Source organism: Crotalus tigris, unplaced genomic scaffold (genome assembly GCF_016545835.1).
Source record: "Crotalus tigris isolate CLP2741 ecotype Arizona unplaced genomic scaffold, ASM1654583v1 scf7180000019808.60358, whole genome shotgun sequence".
Taxonomy (NCBI): Eukaryota; Metazoa; Chordata; class Lepidosauria; order Squamata; family Viperidae; genus Crotalus; species Crotalus tigris.
In genome coordinates this window covers 29196-47728 of record NW_024097721.1, presented here as the reverse complement: position 1 = coordinate 47728, position 18533 = coordinate 29196, and the positions used below count along the sequence as shown (strand labels likewise).

Here is an 18533-nt window from a genome sequence, read left to right as displayed (position 1 = left end):
GCAGAGCATGTGCGCATGTGTGCGTACTCAACCCCCCTCATGCCACTGTTTCCAGTATCGCGTGGGTGGCAGCGTTGCCACAAAATGTGTGCGGGCAGTAGGAGCGCTGTGAGCGGCAGGTGGGCGGCGGCACACCACATGTAGGCGGCATTGCCACAAAACGTGTGCGGGCGGTGGCAGCTCCGCACACGGCACGTGGGCCACGGTGCGAGCCTCGCGTGGGGGCTTGCACTGGTGATAGCATCGCCAGGAGCCTAGCGGTGGCGGCACCACGAGCCTCACACAGGCGCCAGCATCATTGAAAGCGTCATGCGCATGCTTGCAGCCCTGTTTCCTGTGAGACTGGCAGTTGGTTGATTCCATATTTAGTTGTGCTTTTGGGTACATCTTTGAAATACAGTCTGGTTAGTTTAGTTATTATAATTATTATTTGTTAAATTTATTTGCCACCTACCGGTATCTCACCGTTGGGCTACTCTGGGCAGCAGTTAACTTTTAGCCTCACTGATTTTAGTGGTAATTTTGTATATCACACCAAACTATATTGTCCTCGTTTCATTTTAGCTTAATATGATTGGATGAAGTGACCCCCGAGTTAGGAGTGACTTAATTTTTCTATTACTTCTATCTACATACAAAGACTGAGGTAATCTGGGCATTTTTTAGGCAGGGCTTTAGAGCAGTGGTTCTCAACCTTTTTAATGCCGTGACCCCCAACCGGTCATAAATCAAGGACTACTCAAACGGTTGTAAGTCGAGGACTACTCAACTGGTGCAGCACCGTTTGCAGAATGGGGCTTTTGGTGGGCTCAGCAGGGCAGAGACAGCCTGGACAATTCCTATTGTCTTTTGAAAGCCAATAGAATTAGACTCTATTCAAGAGAGTCTATTCTATTGGCTTTCAAAAGCCAATAGAATAAAAGGGAGTAGCACAGCTAAGGAAAAGGGGAAAAAAAATGGTGGACTGCGTTGTTTAGCGACCCCGTGAAATGGTCGTTTGACCCCAAATGGGGTCCCGACCCACAGGTTGAGAACCACTGCTTTAGAGATTCCAATTCAAGGTTTTAAGCTGTGGGAGGTAAAATGCAGTATTGATCCATCATCACTTGCCTTTTCTGACCTGCTGATTTTGCTGTTTGCATACCTTTCGATATCAGTTTCTTTTTTAACTAGTGTGCTGTTGATGATCACTGAAGAAGTGGGTGAATAAGAGAGTGTGAGACATAATTCAAAAACACTTTTTTTTTTTGCTTCCAGGAATTAAGAACAGTAATGGCTGCTGAATCTCCCCGCCGCCCAAGCCGATGTACTGGAGGAGTGATAGTCCGGCCACAGGCTGTTACGTAAGTGGTTAATAGCAATAGCACTTAGACTTATATGCTGCTTCACAGTGCTTTACAACCCTGTCAAAGCAGTTTATAGAGTCAGCATATTTGCACCCAACAATCTGGGTCCTCATTTTACCAACCTCAGAAGGATGGAAGGCTGAGTCAACCCTTGGCCGGTCAGGACTGAACTCCTGGCAGTAGGCAGGAAGGAAGGAAGGAAGGAAGGAAGGAAGGAAGGAAGGAAGGAAGGAAGGAAGGAAGGAAGGAAGGAAGGAAGGAAGGAATAGCACTTATGTACTGCTTCACAGTGCTCTACAGTTCTCTCTAAACGGTTTACAGAGTCAGCATTTTCCTCCTAACAATCTAGGTCCTCAATTTGCTGACCTCGGAAGGACGGAAGGCTCAATCAACCTTGTGCTGGTTAAGATCAAACTTCTGACAGTCGGCAGAGTCAGCCTGCAATACTGCATTCTAACCACTGTGCTAGCATGACTTTATAGAACAGTGGTTCTCAACCTGTGGGTCGGGACCTCATTTGGGGTCGAACGACCATTTCACGGGGGTCACCAAGCAACGCAGTCCACCATTTTTTTCCCCCTTCTCCTTAGCTGTGCTACTCCCTTTTATTCTATTGGCTTTCAAAAGCCAGTAGGAATTGTCCAGGCTGTCTCTGCCCTGCTCAGCCCGCCAAAAGTCCCATTCTGCAAACGGTGCTGCACCAGTTGAGTAGTCCTTGACTTACGATGGGTTGAGTAGTCCTCGACTTACAACCGGTTGGAGATCGCGGCATTAAAAAGGTTGAGAACTACTGTTATAGAATATAGGTACAATTCCATATTGTTCATGTAGAGCAGGGGTCACCAACCCCCAGGTCACGGCATGCCAGCAACCGGTCCACACAAACAAGAAAAGCCCTATCTGTGGGATGCAGGCAGCACACAAAACCACGCACTCTCTGGTCCGTGGAAGAACCTCTCTCCACGTAACCAGTCCCTGATGCCCAAAAGGTTGGAGACCTCTGATCTAGAGTTCCAAATGGAAGATAAAACTTGAATTTTTCTGCTGCTGAAGTTTGCTAAACATGCAATGTGTAAGAGTGATGGTTTTTGGTTGTGGGTTATTTTGATACGCACTTTGGAATGGCTTTGTCTGGTATAGCCCAGAGTTCACAACAGCTGTTAACAACGATGAGCTGTCATAATCTCAGGTCTTAATTGGCAGTCTTAATTCTCTATGAGTATTTCAAATTCTGTCATTTTTCTTAGAAACTCTCTCTTAACTTTTGAAGTCAGTTTTTATTCTTCAAGCCATTTGTAGGTACATTTACTTTTATAAAATTTTTTCATAGTTGCATGTTAGGTTCCAGTGAATAGTGATAACGAAAGTATCAAAGTTGACTTTTGGAAAAAAAAAATCTGTGATGTTCAGAAAAATGCAGTTTTAAACCTAACTTAATTCAGTGTCCTATCTTTTTTCTTATCTTATACCCTTCATATCTTTGGGTTACTGTTTGTTACTCCTATTTTGCAATATGCTTGATGCTGCTTAACCTGTAATTCCACCAGGGACATTTGTGTATGTATATAATAACCATTGTTGTTTTTTATGGATATTTATCTTTCTGTTCCAGAGAGCAGTCATACATGGAAAGCGTCGTTACATTTCTGCAAGATGTTGTACCGCAGGCAAGTGCAGCTGGTTTGTTGCAACGTTTTAAACTTGTCCTCTTAAAATGGGTCCCCCCCCAAAAAAGTGGCGTCATGTGGGAAGATGCAGAAAAAAATGCAGAAAAGAGCGTGCCAAGTTATGTCGATCAGTGGGTCATAGTTTGTATATCGCAATAAGTCATAATGTGATTGGTTGGATTTTGGTTTAACGTGTTATGCAAATGAGTTGTATACTTTAAAAGAAATTAAATTCAGATTGTGAATATTTATATGATTGTAATCAAAATGGGGCACCGGGGGGGGGGAGTAGTTAATGGCCTGCTTGAAGCATCAGTACTGTGCAGTATTATAGGTGGACAAATGTGCCCTCCAGCCCAGAAAATTACTAGCTGTGTAGTATAGAAGGATGGTTAGAAAATGACAGCACTTAAACAGGAAAGCAGGATAGTGAAACTGTGTTATCATTTTTGGAAAGAGGATGCAATATTTTATTTATTAGATTTTTATCCTGCCTTTATTATTGTATAAATCAGGGCTTTTCAACCCGTGTTATGGGTACCACCTGTGGTACATTGGCACCTGGCAGCTGGTATGCGACCATCCTAGAAAAATAGCGGGGGAGGGGAATGAGCTGAACCACTGGCAGCACCGCACAAGCCTGAGCGAGAGACGGCTGGAGCTGCAGGGCTGTCAGGGTTCAGCGGAAGCGCAAGAAACAACGCCAGGCTCCAGCTGGAGCTCAGCGCTGATGCTGGTGCTTCTGCTGAGCCCAGAAGAAGCGCCGATCAGCTGGAATGTTGCAGCCTCTCCAGGGTCTTGTGATTTACATTCAGATGCTTGGCAACTGATTCATATTTATGACAGTCACAGTGTCCCAGGGTCATGTGAAGTGACCAAAACCTGCTGCAACCACTCAGCAGACGGGGGGAGTAAAAACCAAACACCCCCCCACTCCACCCCTGCTGCCAATCCTCAACAGAAATATTCACAACAATGAAAACCTCGGACAGAAGGAAGAGCGCGGCCAGGTGGGCAGGCAGGTATCTTGCTAGGCTGTGCCTTGGGGGGCACTTTTTTCAGTGCCATTGTAACTTCAAACAGTCACTAAGCGAACTATTGTAAGTCAAGGACTACCTGTACTACTCACTTTTTCTTTTTTTCTTTTTTCTTTTGTTTGATCATCAAGTTTTTGACACCTTGCTAGGCGGCTGGTGGTACTTGGATATTGCCGTATCCTAAAAGTGGTACAATGGGTGAAAAAGTTGAAAAGCCCTGGTATAAATAACTCAAGGCGGCGAACACATATATTCCATCCTCCTAATATTTTCCCGCAATCACAACCCTTTGAGATGGGTTGGGCTGAGAGGAAGAGGGACCGAAAGTCATCCAACTGGTTTTCATGGTTAAGGCGGGACTAGAACTCACTGTCTCCTGATGATTGGCTCAAAGTCACCTCGCTGGCTTTCATGCCTAAAACGGGATTAGAACTCAGTTTCCAGGTTTTTCTACCAACACCTTAACTGCTACACCAAATTGGCTCTGTGGTCTGTCAACAGAGTTAAGCTGTTCACTGTTCATCTGAGCCAGTGGTTTTCAACCTTTTTAATGCCGCGACCCCCCAACCGGTCATAAGTCGAGGACTACTCAACCGGTTGTAAGTCGAAGACTACTCAACTGGTGCAGCACCGTTTGCAGAATGGGACTTTTGGCGGGCTCAGAAGGGCAGAGACAGCCTGGACAATTCCTATTGGCTTTTGAAAGCCAATAGAATTAGACTCTATTCAAGAGAGTCTATTCTATTGGCTTTCAAAAGCCAATAGAATAAAAGGTAGTAGCACAGCTAAGGAAAAGGGGGGGGGGGATGGCAGATTGCGTTGTTTGGCGACCCCTGTGAAATGGTCGTTCGATCCCAAATTGGGTCCCGACCCACAGGTTGAGAACCACTGATCTGAGCAAAACGCCTTTAAAGAAAAACAAGAAAATCCAGGTGCCTCGTGAAAAAGCATCTTTGTTCATCTGAGGCTTTTTCTTTTTATCTTGAGCACATTAAACTTCTTTTTTTTTTCCCCCTTCCCCCATACAGGCTTATAGCAGTACGGCTCCAACAGAAGAAAAAGAGAAAATTGTATGGATCAGATTTGAAAATTCTGACTTGAATGGTAAGTCGCTCTCTCCTTCCCACTTCCCACCCCAGTTCATGGCCGTGTTGTTTTCTATTCAGTCTTGTGGTATCTGTGTTTTGAGAGCTATCTCCTTCCATCTCAGATGGTAACAAATGGATTATGTTCTTTCTCCGACTACCTACAGAGCGAGTCCCCAACATTTCCCTTGCTAAGCAAGGCGATTCTTAAGCGCTCCATTTTACGACCTTTTTTGCCATTTGAGGGAAGTTAGCCCAGAGAAAGAAATATTAAAAAGGGCAGAAAAATATATTTTTCCTCAAAAGGACTTTTTAAAACCAAACCTGGCCCCAAATCTATCTCTCTGCCCCAAGCAAGACTTTAGCCCCATACAAATGCAGATGTAAAACCATCAGAAAGTTGGAGCCAGAGCAATCAAGAAGACAAAAAAGAAGATCTGAATATCCCACCCAAACTCTAGGAGCCATTAGCCCCATCTCCTGGGAAGCAGGATATGATAATAGGATTAAACCACAGATATCAAGGCCTAGACAAACACTCAGAAACAGCCTCAAGGTTCATGCCACAGGAACAGGAAACCATTCCAAACAAAAGGCTAGAGGGGGTATAAAAACCTACTACACCATGTGCTCAGCCCCTTCTCTCCTCTGCACTTTCCTGAAGAACCAGCTTTCTGCAATAAACTGTAACCTTCTTCCGAAAGCAGTCGCCATGTTTGCTTATTTATTCCCGGCTTGGATGAACCAGGATGAAGACTTACTTCTCACACATAGTTGTTCAAGAGTCGCTGCAATTATTAAGCGAATCATATGATTGTTCAGCGAATCTGCCTTCCTTCTGTGGGAAGTCAGCCCCCCAGAGAAGGAAATATTAAAAGGGCAGAAAAATATATTTCCTCAAAGGATCTTAAAGAGGCAGAAAAGCATGCCCAGTTTTTCTTAATGGCCCCAAGTCTCCCTCCCCCAGACAGAAACCAGCTCTGTAGAAATGCAGATGTAAACCATCCAGGAAGGTTGGAGGCTCCCAGCTAGAAGCTTAGGAAGACAAAGATTCCTAAAATCTACATACCCCGCCCAAACTCTAAGACAGGACATAATAGGATTAACCCACAGATACCAAAGGGCACACTCAGACTCAGGTCAAAGTTCATGCCTCAAACAGGAACAGGAAACAACTCCAAACAAAAGGCTACAGAGGATATAAAAACCCACTCCCTATATGTGCTCACTCTGATTTTGATCACATGATCACGGAATTGCTGGAATAGCCCCCCCCTTATAGAATACCGTCCTTCTTGAAGTCTATGTAGCTTTCCTCTTGCTGCGATTCCAGAAACGGGCCCAAACTCTTTACAGGATGCTGAAAAAACGGTCACAAATCGCTTTTTTTCAGTGCCATTGTAACTTCGAACGGCCACTAAACAAATGGCTGTAAGTTGAGGACTAGGTCTACCTAGTCACAGGAAGGCCTGTTCTTTGGTATAACGTCATACCCTCCCCTTTAGCCGCTCTTGAAGGCTGATACAGGAAGATTCCCTCCCTGGAGAGATGATGTGCCTGTGACTCTGCATACATAGACAACAGAGCCTGTGCTTCTCCTGCGTCTGTCCTACAGAGACATTACTACTCTCATCCTTATAGCATTACATAAATACACAGGGCGCATAGGCCATGTTTACACCACCCTTGTTGCTTTCAGATATCAACCTTGCTTATACCACACGATGTTCAACGTCTATGGAGATTCTCAGTCATCCAGGTTCTGGTTGTCCCAAAGGTGCTTTTTTAAGAGGCAACTGGACTTTCTTGTTTTTCTTTGAAGGCGTCATTTGCATTCTTTAGAGCAGTGATGGCGAACCTTTTAGAGGCCAAGTGCCCAAACTGCAATCCAAAACCCACTTATGCGTTGTTGAGTGCCGGGTGGGTATGGCCCATTGCCTGGGTGTGGCCCATTGGGTGAGCATGGCTGCGGTGGTAACGGCAGACTGGGTGGGACTAAAAAGTTCAATCAATCAATTCCAACTTTGAAAGATCTTTTTTTTCCCGCAAGAAGTTGAAATTGACTGATTGAACCTTTTTTTTTTTTGCACACGGCAGCGGAGGCCTAAAGCGAAAAGGTTTTATAAAACCCAGCTGACGGCCTAGGACTGGGGCGACGGTGTGCGTGCCCACAGAGAGGGCTCTGAGTGCCGCCTCTGGCACCCGTGTCATAAGTTCGCCAGCACTGGACTAGGCCAATCTATTCATAAACAAAAGGTCTTCAGCCCCCACAGCTGATGGGATTAAGAATTTGCATCCCCTCACCCAAATCCAAAGACAGGATGTGGTCTTTTAGGCACAATAGGAATTGCCCAACACCATCTTCAGACTAGCAAAAGACACAAAAGCCACCTCATTGCACAACCCAGAAACATTTCCACTTTGAAGTCTCAGAGCCCCATAAAGATCCATCCACTCACCCAGCCGCTTGTGAGAACTGCATGCTGTTGCTGGTTCTGCTCACCAATAAACAAGAACCTTTCCTAAGCAGTCAGCCTCCATTTTTTTTATTCCCGGCTTGGAACTGGACCTGATTTTTCTTCCAATATTCCAATTCCAGAAACAGGCCCAAACTGTTTACAGGTAGTCCTCAACTTATGGCTGTAATGGAGCCTGCCCTTTATAGTCACAAGTTGTGATGGTTGCAAAGTGGGTCATCCTGATTTAACCACTGCAGTGATTCACTTAACAACTGTAGCAAGAAAGGTCATAAAATGGGGCAAAAACTCACTTAACAAATGTCTCACTTAGCAACAAAAATTTGGGGCTCAATTCTGGTTGTAAGTCGAGGACAACCTCTATATAGGTATATCTAAAATTATTTTAAAAATGCGAGTCTCGGGTGTATTCATAATAACGCGTAACGTGTGCATTGACAAAACTGTTAGCTTCCCAGGAACTATAAAAACAATCCTGGCTTATACTTATCCCCAATCCTGGCTTATACTTTGATAACGTCAACAGCTGCTGACGAAAGCTAAGTTTTAAATAACATTTTTAGTCTCGGTGATCTGCCTTTTTAGTTTTATTATATCTATATATCTATATCTATCTATATATATCTATATCAATATTTCTATCTATCTATCTATCTATCTATCTATCTATCTATCTATCTATCTATCTATCTATCTATCCATCCATATCTATCTGTCTGTCTGTCTGTCTCTATCATCTCCTGGATCTATCTCCTGGATCTGTCTGTCTGTTTCTCTATCTGTCTGTCTGTCTGTCTGTCTTATCTATCTATATCAGTGGTTCTCAACCTGTGGGTCGGGACCCCATTTGGGGTCGAACGACCATTTCACGGGGGTCGCCAAACAAGGCTGTCCGCCATTTTTCCCCCCTTTTCTTTGGCCACGCCCCTGGCACCCGGTGATGTATAAGTGGTTGGGGGTCACCACAACATGGGGAACTGTATTATGGGGCAACAGCATTAGAAAGGTTGAGAACCACTGATCTATATCATCTGTCTGTCTGTCTCTCTCTCTCTCTCTCTCTCTCTCTCTCTCTCTCTCTCTCTATCTATCTATCTATCTATCTATCGCAAAGGACCTTAAGAGACAATTACAGGTAGTCCTCGACTTAACAGTTCATTTAATGACTGTTCGAAGTTACCACGGCACTGAAAAAATTGACTTATGACCATTTTTCACCCTTATGACCGTGGCAGCATCCCCATGGTCACGTCATTTACATTCGGTTGCTTGACAGCTGGTTTGTATTTACGACGGTTGCAATGTCTCGGGGGTCATGTGACCAGTCAACGGGGAAGCCAGATTCGCTGAACAACCGTGTTACTGATTTAACAGCTGCAGTGATTGACTTACCAATTGCGACAAGAAAAGTCATAAAATGGGGCAAAACTCATTTTGATCAATGTCTCACTTAACAACATAAATTCCGGGCTCCATTGTGGTTATAAATCAAGGACCACCTGCATTGTCCTCCATCACCTTGAAATGTCAGCACAACACAAGAGATTTCTTACCGGGCGCTCAAAAGTCCTAAGAACTCCCAGTTTCTTGACTGCTCTCGTTGGCACACCGCTTTTGTTAATGAGCGAAGAAAGCCTTTTATTAGGAGCATATCAATGAAATGACACGGCTTCTCCTTTTTTTTTTTTTACTTAATTTCTCCAGGGATATTCTTTCTTCGCTCATTATTTATTTATGAGACTTATATACCGCTTTAAGTGCAAGCACAGTCAGCTAAAGTGGCCTGCAGTACTGCACCCTAACTGCTGCGCTACTTCGGCTCATTTCTTCTTTGCTTCCCACTATCTGTGAATCATCATTATTATTAATACAGCCGCTTGTGTCAAATTGTATAGGGTCTCCCACTTGAGCAGGGGGTTGGACTAGAAGACCTCCACCGTCCCTTCCAACTCTGTTATCCGTTCTGTTCTCCGTGCCACCTCTTCGGACTCCACGGAAGCCTTGTCCTAATCTGGTGCTGTTGAACTTTGATTTCTTTTTCTCGTTTGTTTTTTTTTTAGATACCTTAAGGAACGTGGAGCTGCACGAAATGCACAGCACCGGGAACGAACCTCCTCTTCTGCTCATGATTGGCTACAGCGACGGGATACAGATATGGAGCATACCTGTGAGTTACTCATGGCTACCTGGTACAAAGGGGTTTCTTGGATACCCCAGTTCCCGTCTTAGATTGTGTTAATACTCAGTAGCCTGGCAGAAGGTCTGTAGACGTTGATGAGAAGAAAAAGAAAAAGGCAGCAGACAGCAAGCAGAATTTCAGTGAGGGAGCGTAAATTCTATCCTCTGATCTGAAGGTCATAAAGCTACTTTTTTTTCTATGTCTTTTCTGATTAAAGAAAGAACAAGTAGCACTGGAGACGTTTTCTGCTCTTCTGAATGGCACGAGGACACATTTTGTGCAGAAACCCCAGCTTGGATCATAAGCATCTCCAGAGAAAAGGATTGTAATGAGATCTTAAAGGATAACAGAGTTGGAAGGGATCTTGAAGATAGTAGTAGTAGTAGTAATAATAATAATAATAATAATAATAATGGTGATGATGATAAAGTTGGAAGGGACCTTGGAGGTCATCTAGTCCAACCCCCTGCTCAGTCAGGAAACCCTATACCATTTTGGACAAATGGCTGTCTAGTTTCTTCTTAAAAACTTCCAGTGTTGGAGCATTCACCGCTTCTGGAGGCAGGTTGTTCCACTGGTTAATTGTTCTCACTGTCAGGAAGTTTCTCCTTAGTTCTAGGTTGCTTCTCTCCTTGCTTAGTTTCCATCCATTGCTTCTTGTCCTGCCTTCGGGTGCTTTGGAAAATAGCTTGACTCCCTCTTCTTTGTGGCAGCCCCTGAGATATTGGAATACTGCTATCATGTCTCACCTCGTCCTTCTCTTCATTAAACAAGACATACCCAATTCCAGCAAACGTTCCTTATATGTTTTAGCCTCCAGTCCAATCCCTTACTCCAGCAAGAGGCCCTGTACCCTTTCAGGCAAATGGTTGTCCAGTCTCTCCAGTGATGGAGCACCCGTAGCTTCTGAAGGAAGCCATTCCTCTTTGTTCTCACTGTCAGAAAATTCATCCTTAATTCCAGTTTGCTTCTCTCCTTGATTAGTTTCCGTCCGTTGCTTCTTCTCTGGTGCTTTGGAGAATAACTTGACTCCCTCTTCTTTGGGGCAGCCCCTGAGATACTGGAAGACTTGCTATCCTGTCACCTCTAAGGAAGGGGGGCAAGTTGGGATCCTGCAGAACCACTGCCAATTAATACAGGATGTGGTAGATACCTAAATGGATCTGGTATAAAAATAACTTCCTTGGCTTATTTTTACAAAGTCTGAGAATTTAGGGGGATTTCCCCAGTTCAAGTCTGATTCATAACCTCTTCCTACTTACATAACAGATGATGCTGCTGATAATTTTCTGTCCTGGCATAAAAAAACATTTTATGTGAGACAAGACCCTGACCTTTAGGAAAACTGAGTTAGATTAACTTACACACATATATATGATCCGACTGAGGAGCAGTGCGCAGGGGCAGCCAGTTACCGTAAATGCCGGTGTACAAGGTGACCCCCGTCTTTATATTCGGGCCGCATTCCTAGAACGTCGTCTTATACGCCGGAAACTACCAGTATTTCCGGCGTATAAGACGACTCGGCGTATAAGACGACCCCCGTCTTTGGCGCCGATTTCAGCACTTGCGGAAGTCGTCTTATACGCCGGCATTTACGGTATATAAGCGTACTCCCGGATCCTATGTTTTATACTCTGACGATGTCGACAGGGGAGGAGATATGTCTTGAGTGTTTTTTTTGATTCACCTGTCGGCCCAAATATGGGAGGAGGAAATCTTTTGCCTGTATCAGCTCAATCTAGAGCAGTGGTTCTCAACCTGTGGGTCGGGACCCCATTTGAGGTTGAACGGCCATTTCACGGGGGTCGCCAAACAACGCAGTCCGCCATTTTTTCCCCCTTTTCCTTAGCTGTGCTACTCCCTTTTATTCTATTGGCTTTTGAAAGCCAATAGAATAGACTCTCTTGAATAGAGTCTAATTCTATTGGCTTTCAAAAACCAATAGGAATTGTCCAGGCTGTCTCTGCCCTGCTGAGCCCGCCAAAAGTCCCATTCTGCAAATGGTGCTGCACCAGTTGAGTAGTCCTCGACTTACAACCGGTTGAGTAGTCCTCGACTTATGACTGTTTGGGGGTCGCGGCATTAAAAAGGTTGAGAACCACTGATTTAGAGCCATTCACAGGCAGCAGCAGCTACTGTGAGAGCTGCCTAATGTGCAAGGAGCCCAGGTTCGAATCCCAGAAGGGTATGGCTGGCTGATGAGAGCTAATCAGTCCCCCTTAACTCTTTGTTAGCAATCCCAAAATTTAGGAAACACAAATGATGTCGCAGTAGCGACTGCTGCCTGTGGATGGCTCTAGATTGAGCTGATACCGGCAAAAGATTTCTTCCTCCCATATTTCCTTCCCAACTGGGAAGGTCGTAAATGAGAATCACATGACTCTAGGACACCCCAATCATCGTTAATACATGCCAATTGCTTAAGTGACCAAATTGTGATCACATGACCACAGGGAACATTGAAACAGTTTGTATGTGTGTCTATGTAAGTGTGAGGACCCGATGTAAGCCACTTTCTTTTTTCTGGTGCTGCTGTAATTTCAAAGGGCTGCTAAATGAATGGTCATAAGTCGAGGACTAGAATAGAATAGAGTAGAGTAGAGTAGAATAGAATAGAGTAGAATAGAATAGAATAGAATAGAATAGAATAGAATAGAATAGAATAGAATAGAATAGAATAGAATAATGGAAGAACGGAATAGGAATAGGAATATAAATAGAATAGAATAGAATAATGAAAGAACGCAATAGAAATAGAAATAGGAATAGAATAGAATAATGAAAGAACGGAATAGAAATAGGAATAGGAATAGGAATAGAATAGAATAGAATAGAATAGAATAGAATAGAATAGAATAATGAAAGAATGGAATAGAAATAGGAATAGAATAGAAATAGGAATAGAATAGAATAGAGTAGAATAGAATAGAATAGAATAGAATAATAACTTTATTGTCACTTTGAATGTACAATAATCGGCATACATTAAAATGAAATTTCGTTGCATTCATCACCTCCAATATACACTACATAAACATGACAAATATAAATAAATAAATACAGAATTATGCATATATGTTTACAGATAATGTACTTTAAGACTCCATAGATAACATGAGTTTCCCTCCTTTCAAAAAGGTTTTTTTTCACCCTGCCAGCTGTCATTTCTGCAAAGCGAGCAGTAGGTGCCGCTCAAGTATTGAGCAAGATTGGCTGTTTCAGTAACTCTGGGTCACTCATGAACTGCTGAAGGAGGAAAAAAAAAAAAAAAGGCAGGAGATTTTGCCCGTTATCAACGGTTATTCAAAGTAACCACGCAGTGCGCTATGGTGCCGTCTTGTTCCCCCCCCCATCCCCCCCCATCCAATCCTGCCCTTAGGAGAAGCCTTGCTGGTTGTGAAGAATTGTGGGGATTTCTCCCATTCCTAGAGCAGATTAGGTGGAGAGTTGACTTAGGTAGCCCTATCCTACTCCCTGTAGTGACTATGTATTTTGAGGGAAACTCTTGAGCTGCTTGCCTCCTTCAGGTAGGAAAGAGGTTTACTCACACTGTTTGGGCCTCACACATCTGTATTGCTAATGTAGTAAGTTCTGAGAAGGTCTGTGGAGATTCCCAATCATCTAGATCAGGGGTGTCAAGCTGACAGCCGGCGGGCCGGATGGATCATGGTGAAACTGCACCTACCCCATGGCCGACAATGGCAAAAAAAATTTGTGATATGTTGCGACATGTCACATGACGTTGCGCGTTTGACACCCCTGATCTAGATCATGGAGGGCTGCCCCGGAGGTGCTTTTCAAAAGGCACCTTTTGAACTTTCTTGCTTTGATTTTTTCCCCCTCTTGAAAATGTTGCGCTTCTCATACAGGAAGCTTTTTCAGTTCTCTGCTTCTTCAGAACTGAAGAAGCTCCTTGGGTGAGAAGTGAAATATTTTCAAGGAAAAAACACAACCACTGAGAAAGTCTAGTTGCCTTTTGAAAAGCTCCTTTGGGATGAGTTTTAAGAAACTAAGCAACAAAGGTGATCAGGGGACTAGAGGCTAAAACATACAAGGAACGGTTGCTGGAATTGGGTCTCTCTAGTTTAATGAAGAGAAGGACGAGGGGGGACATGATAGCATGCTCCAGAATCTAAGGGGCTGCCCCAAAGAAGAGGGAGTCAAGCTGTTCTCCAAAGCCCCTGAAGGCAGAACAAGAAGCAGCGGATGGAAACTGATCAAGGAGAGAAGCAACCTGGAACTAAGGAGAAACTTCCTGACAGTCAGGACAATTAACCAGTGAAACAACCTGCCTCCAGAAGCGGTGAATGCTCCAACACTGGAAGTTTTTAAGAAGAGACTGGACACCCATTTGTCTGAAAGGGTATAGGGTTTCCTGCCTGAGCAGGGGGTTGGACTAGATGACCTCCAAGGTCCCTTCCAACTATTATTATTATTATTATTATTATAAACTGCAGACGTCCTTGGTATATGGATAGTCCTCAACTTACGATTACCATTGGGACCAAAATTTCCTCTGCTAAGCAAAGTGAGCCATGTTTGATTTACAGCCTTTCTTTGGCCATGGTTGTTAAGCTAATTATTGCAATTATTAAGTGAGTCCTACGGTCATTAAACAAATCCAGCTTCTCCCCACTGATTTTGCTTAGTGAGAAGCTAGCTGGGAAGGGCGCAAATGGCAATCACGTGACCCCAGAATGCTGCAACTATCATAAATACATGCCTGAATTTTGATCCCATGATCACGGGGATGCTGCATTGGTTGTAAGTGCCAGGACCAATCATAAGTCATTGTTTTTTCAGTGCCGTTCAAATATTCACTAAACGAACGACAGTAAATCGAGGAAAGCTTTGTACATTTTAAAGTCAGCGAGTTTTAGCAGCATCCTCAGCAAATTTTCTATGGGCCTTGGAATCTCCTTTGAACAACAGCACCCAGTAATTGAAGTGAAGATGGTTTTGTTTTGTGAGCAAATCATTTTATGAACACCGTAACAGAGTTGGAAGGGAGCCTGGAGGTCTTCTAGTCCAACCCCCTGCTCAGGCAGGAAACCCAAGACCATTTCAGACAAATGGCTGTCCAATCTTTTCTTAAAATCCTCCAGTGTTGGGAGTACCCACAATTTCTGGAGGCACGTCATTCCCCTGATTAGTTGTTCCAATTGTTATAAAATTTGTCCTTAGTTCCAGGCTGCTTCTCTCCTTGATTAGTTTCCATCCGTTGCTTCTTGTCCTGCCTTCAGGCGCTTTGGAGAACGGGTTGACTCCCTTTTTTGGGGAGCAGCCCCTGAGATACAGGAACACTGCTATCATGTCCCCCCTCGTCCGTCTCTTCGTTAAACTAGACATACCCAATTCCAGCAACCATTCCTTATATGTTTTAGCCTCCAGGCCCCTAATCATCTTTGTTGCTCTTCTCTGTACTCTTTCTAGAGTCTCAGCATCTTTTTTACATCGTGGTGACCAAAACTGGATGCAGTATTCCAAGTGTGGCCTTACCAAGGCCTTGTAAAGTGGTATTAACCCTTCACGTGATCTTGATTCTATCCCTCTATCTCTGAGTGTTTTAGCCCAGACAGTTTCAGGTATACCTAGGGCAGGGGTAGGCAACCTTGGCTCTTTTATGACTCGTGGACTTCAACTCCCAGAATTCCTGAGCCAGCACGGCTCAGTATGGAAATCTCTCCCTTTCCCCTCAGCATGGCTGGCTCAGGAATTCTGGGAGTTGAAGTCCACGAGTCATAAAAGAGCCAAGGTTGCCTACTACTGATCTAGGCCAGAGGGATGGAACCTTGGCTCTTTTTATGACTCGTGGACTTCAACTCCCAGAATTCCTGAGCCAGCATGGCTCAGCATGGCAACCTCTCCATTTCTCCTCAGCTTGGAAACCTCTCCACTTCTCCTCAGCATGGCTGGCTCAGGAATTCTGAGAATTGAAGTCCACGAGTCATAAAAGAGCCATGTTTGCCTACCTCTGACCTAGGGGGACCAAAAAATGGAATGTCACCAATGAAGTCTGCTCCTCTTCCCAAAAGATAAAGAGTCAAGAGCATGCCCCCTGGTCATCGTGCTCTTTAACCGCCTTGTGCTACCTCCATCTTAACATTTCTATATTTAGAAATATTTTTTCTCCCCCCCCCCCTTTGGAAATGTCTGCCAAGCTGCTGCCCTGCCCATCCATATCATGTGTAAAGTCCCACGCCGAAAGTCACTTTTATCTGTAGTGTTGTACTTTGGCTCTCTATTCCGCTGGACACCTATTCAGCACTTAATAAGCCAACCGCGCTCCAGGCAACCCAGTTTGTGTCTGAGTGATTATGAAGTGTTTATGACAGTTCCTAAGCCAACACCCTCCGTAATGGTGTTACTTGGGACTTGGAAACACTTCTCGGCCCTTGGTTTCTGATGGCGTTGTCTCTCCCCAGTCTGAGTGGTTTCGCATTAAATCCCTTCTGAGTCAGATCTTTTGACTAGCAAAGTGTTACTTGCAAATGGAGTATCCCATTTAGATGTGCTTCAAAGGGATTCTGTTAACGGCTGGGGCAGAAGAACAGGGGTTTTTTTTTTTTTTGAAGTGCGTTGTGTTAATCTATAAAACACGAGAAGAGAAGCTCCTCTTTTTTTGTGTTTGTGTGTGTGTGTTTTTTTTTTTTGAAAGGAAAGTGTGGGTGAGAAGGTTAAAAGCCCTCTTTTAAACAAGGAACGAAATTGTGTGTTTGTGCAATGAAATCAGACAAACCGTAAAGGGTATGATTTATGAGTTGGAAACGTGGGATCTTTTTTTTTTTTTTGCTATAATTACGTTTTTGCTTGTTTTTTTCCTCCCGTTCTGCTTTCCTCCTCATCTGTGGAGAGCTGTGTCATAAGAAAGCATGAGGAGCCCAAAGCCTGATCAAAACGGGGCCTTTCTGATGTGTGAGAAATGTTTACTTATTACTTCTGCGTTGTGCAAAACGGGTCAATGAACTGCAGGGCTGAATTAAAGGCTGGATTGTGTAGTTAAAAACCCTATACAAGTAGCGCTCAACTTACAACCCCAGTTGAGCCCCCAAATTTCTGTTGCTAAACGAGACAATTGTTAAATGGGTTTCCCCCCCCATTTTATGATCTTTTTTGCCACAGTGGTTAAGTGAATCACCACAGTTGTTAAGTTAGCAACCCGGTTGTTAAGTGAATCTGGCTCCCCCCCCCATTGACTTTGCTTGTCAGAAGGTCGCAAAAGGGGATCTCGTGATCCCAGGACACTGCAGCCGTCATAAATACGAGTCAGTTTCTAAGTGTCTGAATTTTGATCATGTGAGCACGAGGACGCTGCAAGGAGGGTTGTAAGCGTGAAGAACATTACCATATTAAATAATAATAATAATAATAATAATAATAAAGTTGGAAGGGACCTTAGAGGTCATCTAGTCCAACCCCCTGCTCAGGCAAGAAACCCTATACCATTTCAGACAAATGGCTGTCCAGTCTCTTCCAGTCTTCAGCTTGTAAAGTGGTTAAAAGTCCTCTTTTTTTAGTGTAACTTTGAACAGTCACTAAATGAACTGTAAAAGTATACAGTTGGAAAAGTATACAGGTCATCCTCTACTACTTAATAACCATTTGTTTAATGACCATTTGAAGTTACAGTGCCACTAAAAAAAGTGATTTATGATCATTTTTTACCCTTATGGCCTCTATAGCATCCCCACAGTCAACATAATCAAAATTCGGCTGCTTGGCAACTGGCTCATATTTCGTCGCAGCATCCCGAGGTTCTGTGATCATCATCAGTGGGGAAGCCAGACTCACTTTACAACCATGGTGCTAACTTAACAACTGCAGTGATTCACTCAAGAACGGTGGCAAGGAAGGTCGTAAACTGGGGCAAAATTCACTTAACAACCGTCTTGCTCAGCCACAGAAATTTTGGGCTCCATTTATTTATTTATTTATGTTATATACCACTTTAAGTGCAAGCACTCTCTAAGCGGTGTACACCAGTAAGCAATGTATATATATATATTTACATTGCCCCCAACAATCTGGGTCCTCATTTTACCTACCCCGGAAGGATGGAAGGCTGAGTCAACCTTGAGCCGGTGAGATTTGAACCGCTGACCTGCTGAACACAGTCAGCTAAAGTGGCCTGCAGTACTGCACTCTAACTGCTGCGCCACCTCGGCTCATGTGGTCCCTTGTGGTCGTAAAGTCGAGGACTGCCTGCATTTGTTAGACCTAGTCCAGGGGTAGGCAACCGTGGCTCTTTTATGACTCGTGGACTTCAACTCCCAGAATTCCTGAGCCAGCCATGCTGAGGAGAAAGGGAGAGGTTTCCGTGCTGAGCCATGCTGGCTCAGGAATTCTGGGAATTGAAGTCCACCAGTCATAAAAGAGCCAAGGTTGCCTACCCCTGACCTAGTCTGAACAATAAAATTTTTGCCTTGAGTCTTAATCTGATTTAAAGGAGGGGGAGCTGAAAGAGCGACAACACATCTTGTTAATTTGGATTCGGCTTCAATAATCATGGACTTAACTGGATTTTGACCGTCTCCATTGCTAGAGCATAGAGCTCAGCCTTCTCCATGCGTCATAATCTATAATGGTTAATGTGTGTCAATAGATCTGTTCTCTACTAATGTGCCCAATTCTTCTTTAAAAGCTTCTGGTGACTGATGCTACTTGCTGTATCAGTAGGTTCCGTGAATTAGTTTTGCCTCCGCTAGGTCTGACCTCATCGGTTCTGCTCTTAAGATCCAA

At 43.9% G+C, this 18533-nt stretch overlaps 1 protein-coding gene across 1 annotated transcript in view; it reads left to right on the top strand.

The window, feature by feature from the left end:
- Positions 1-18533, top strand: part of LOC120317738 (breast carcinoma-amplified sequence 3-like) — a gene marked incomplete at its 3' end in the record, with an annotated part of 43876 nt that overhangs the window by 5750 nt on the left and 19593 nt on the right. The window contains exons 2-5 of the mRNA XM_039364576.1: positions 1258-1343; positions 2959-3013; positions 5079-5154; positions 9673-9779. Coding sequence (XP_039220510.1) covers positions 1273-1343; positions 2959-3013; positions 5079-5154; positions 9673-9779 — 309 coding nt within the window. The remainder of the gene's footprint in view (positions 1-1257; positions 1344-2958; positions 3014-5078; positions 5155-9672; positions 9780-18533) is intronic.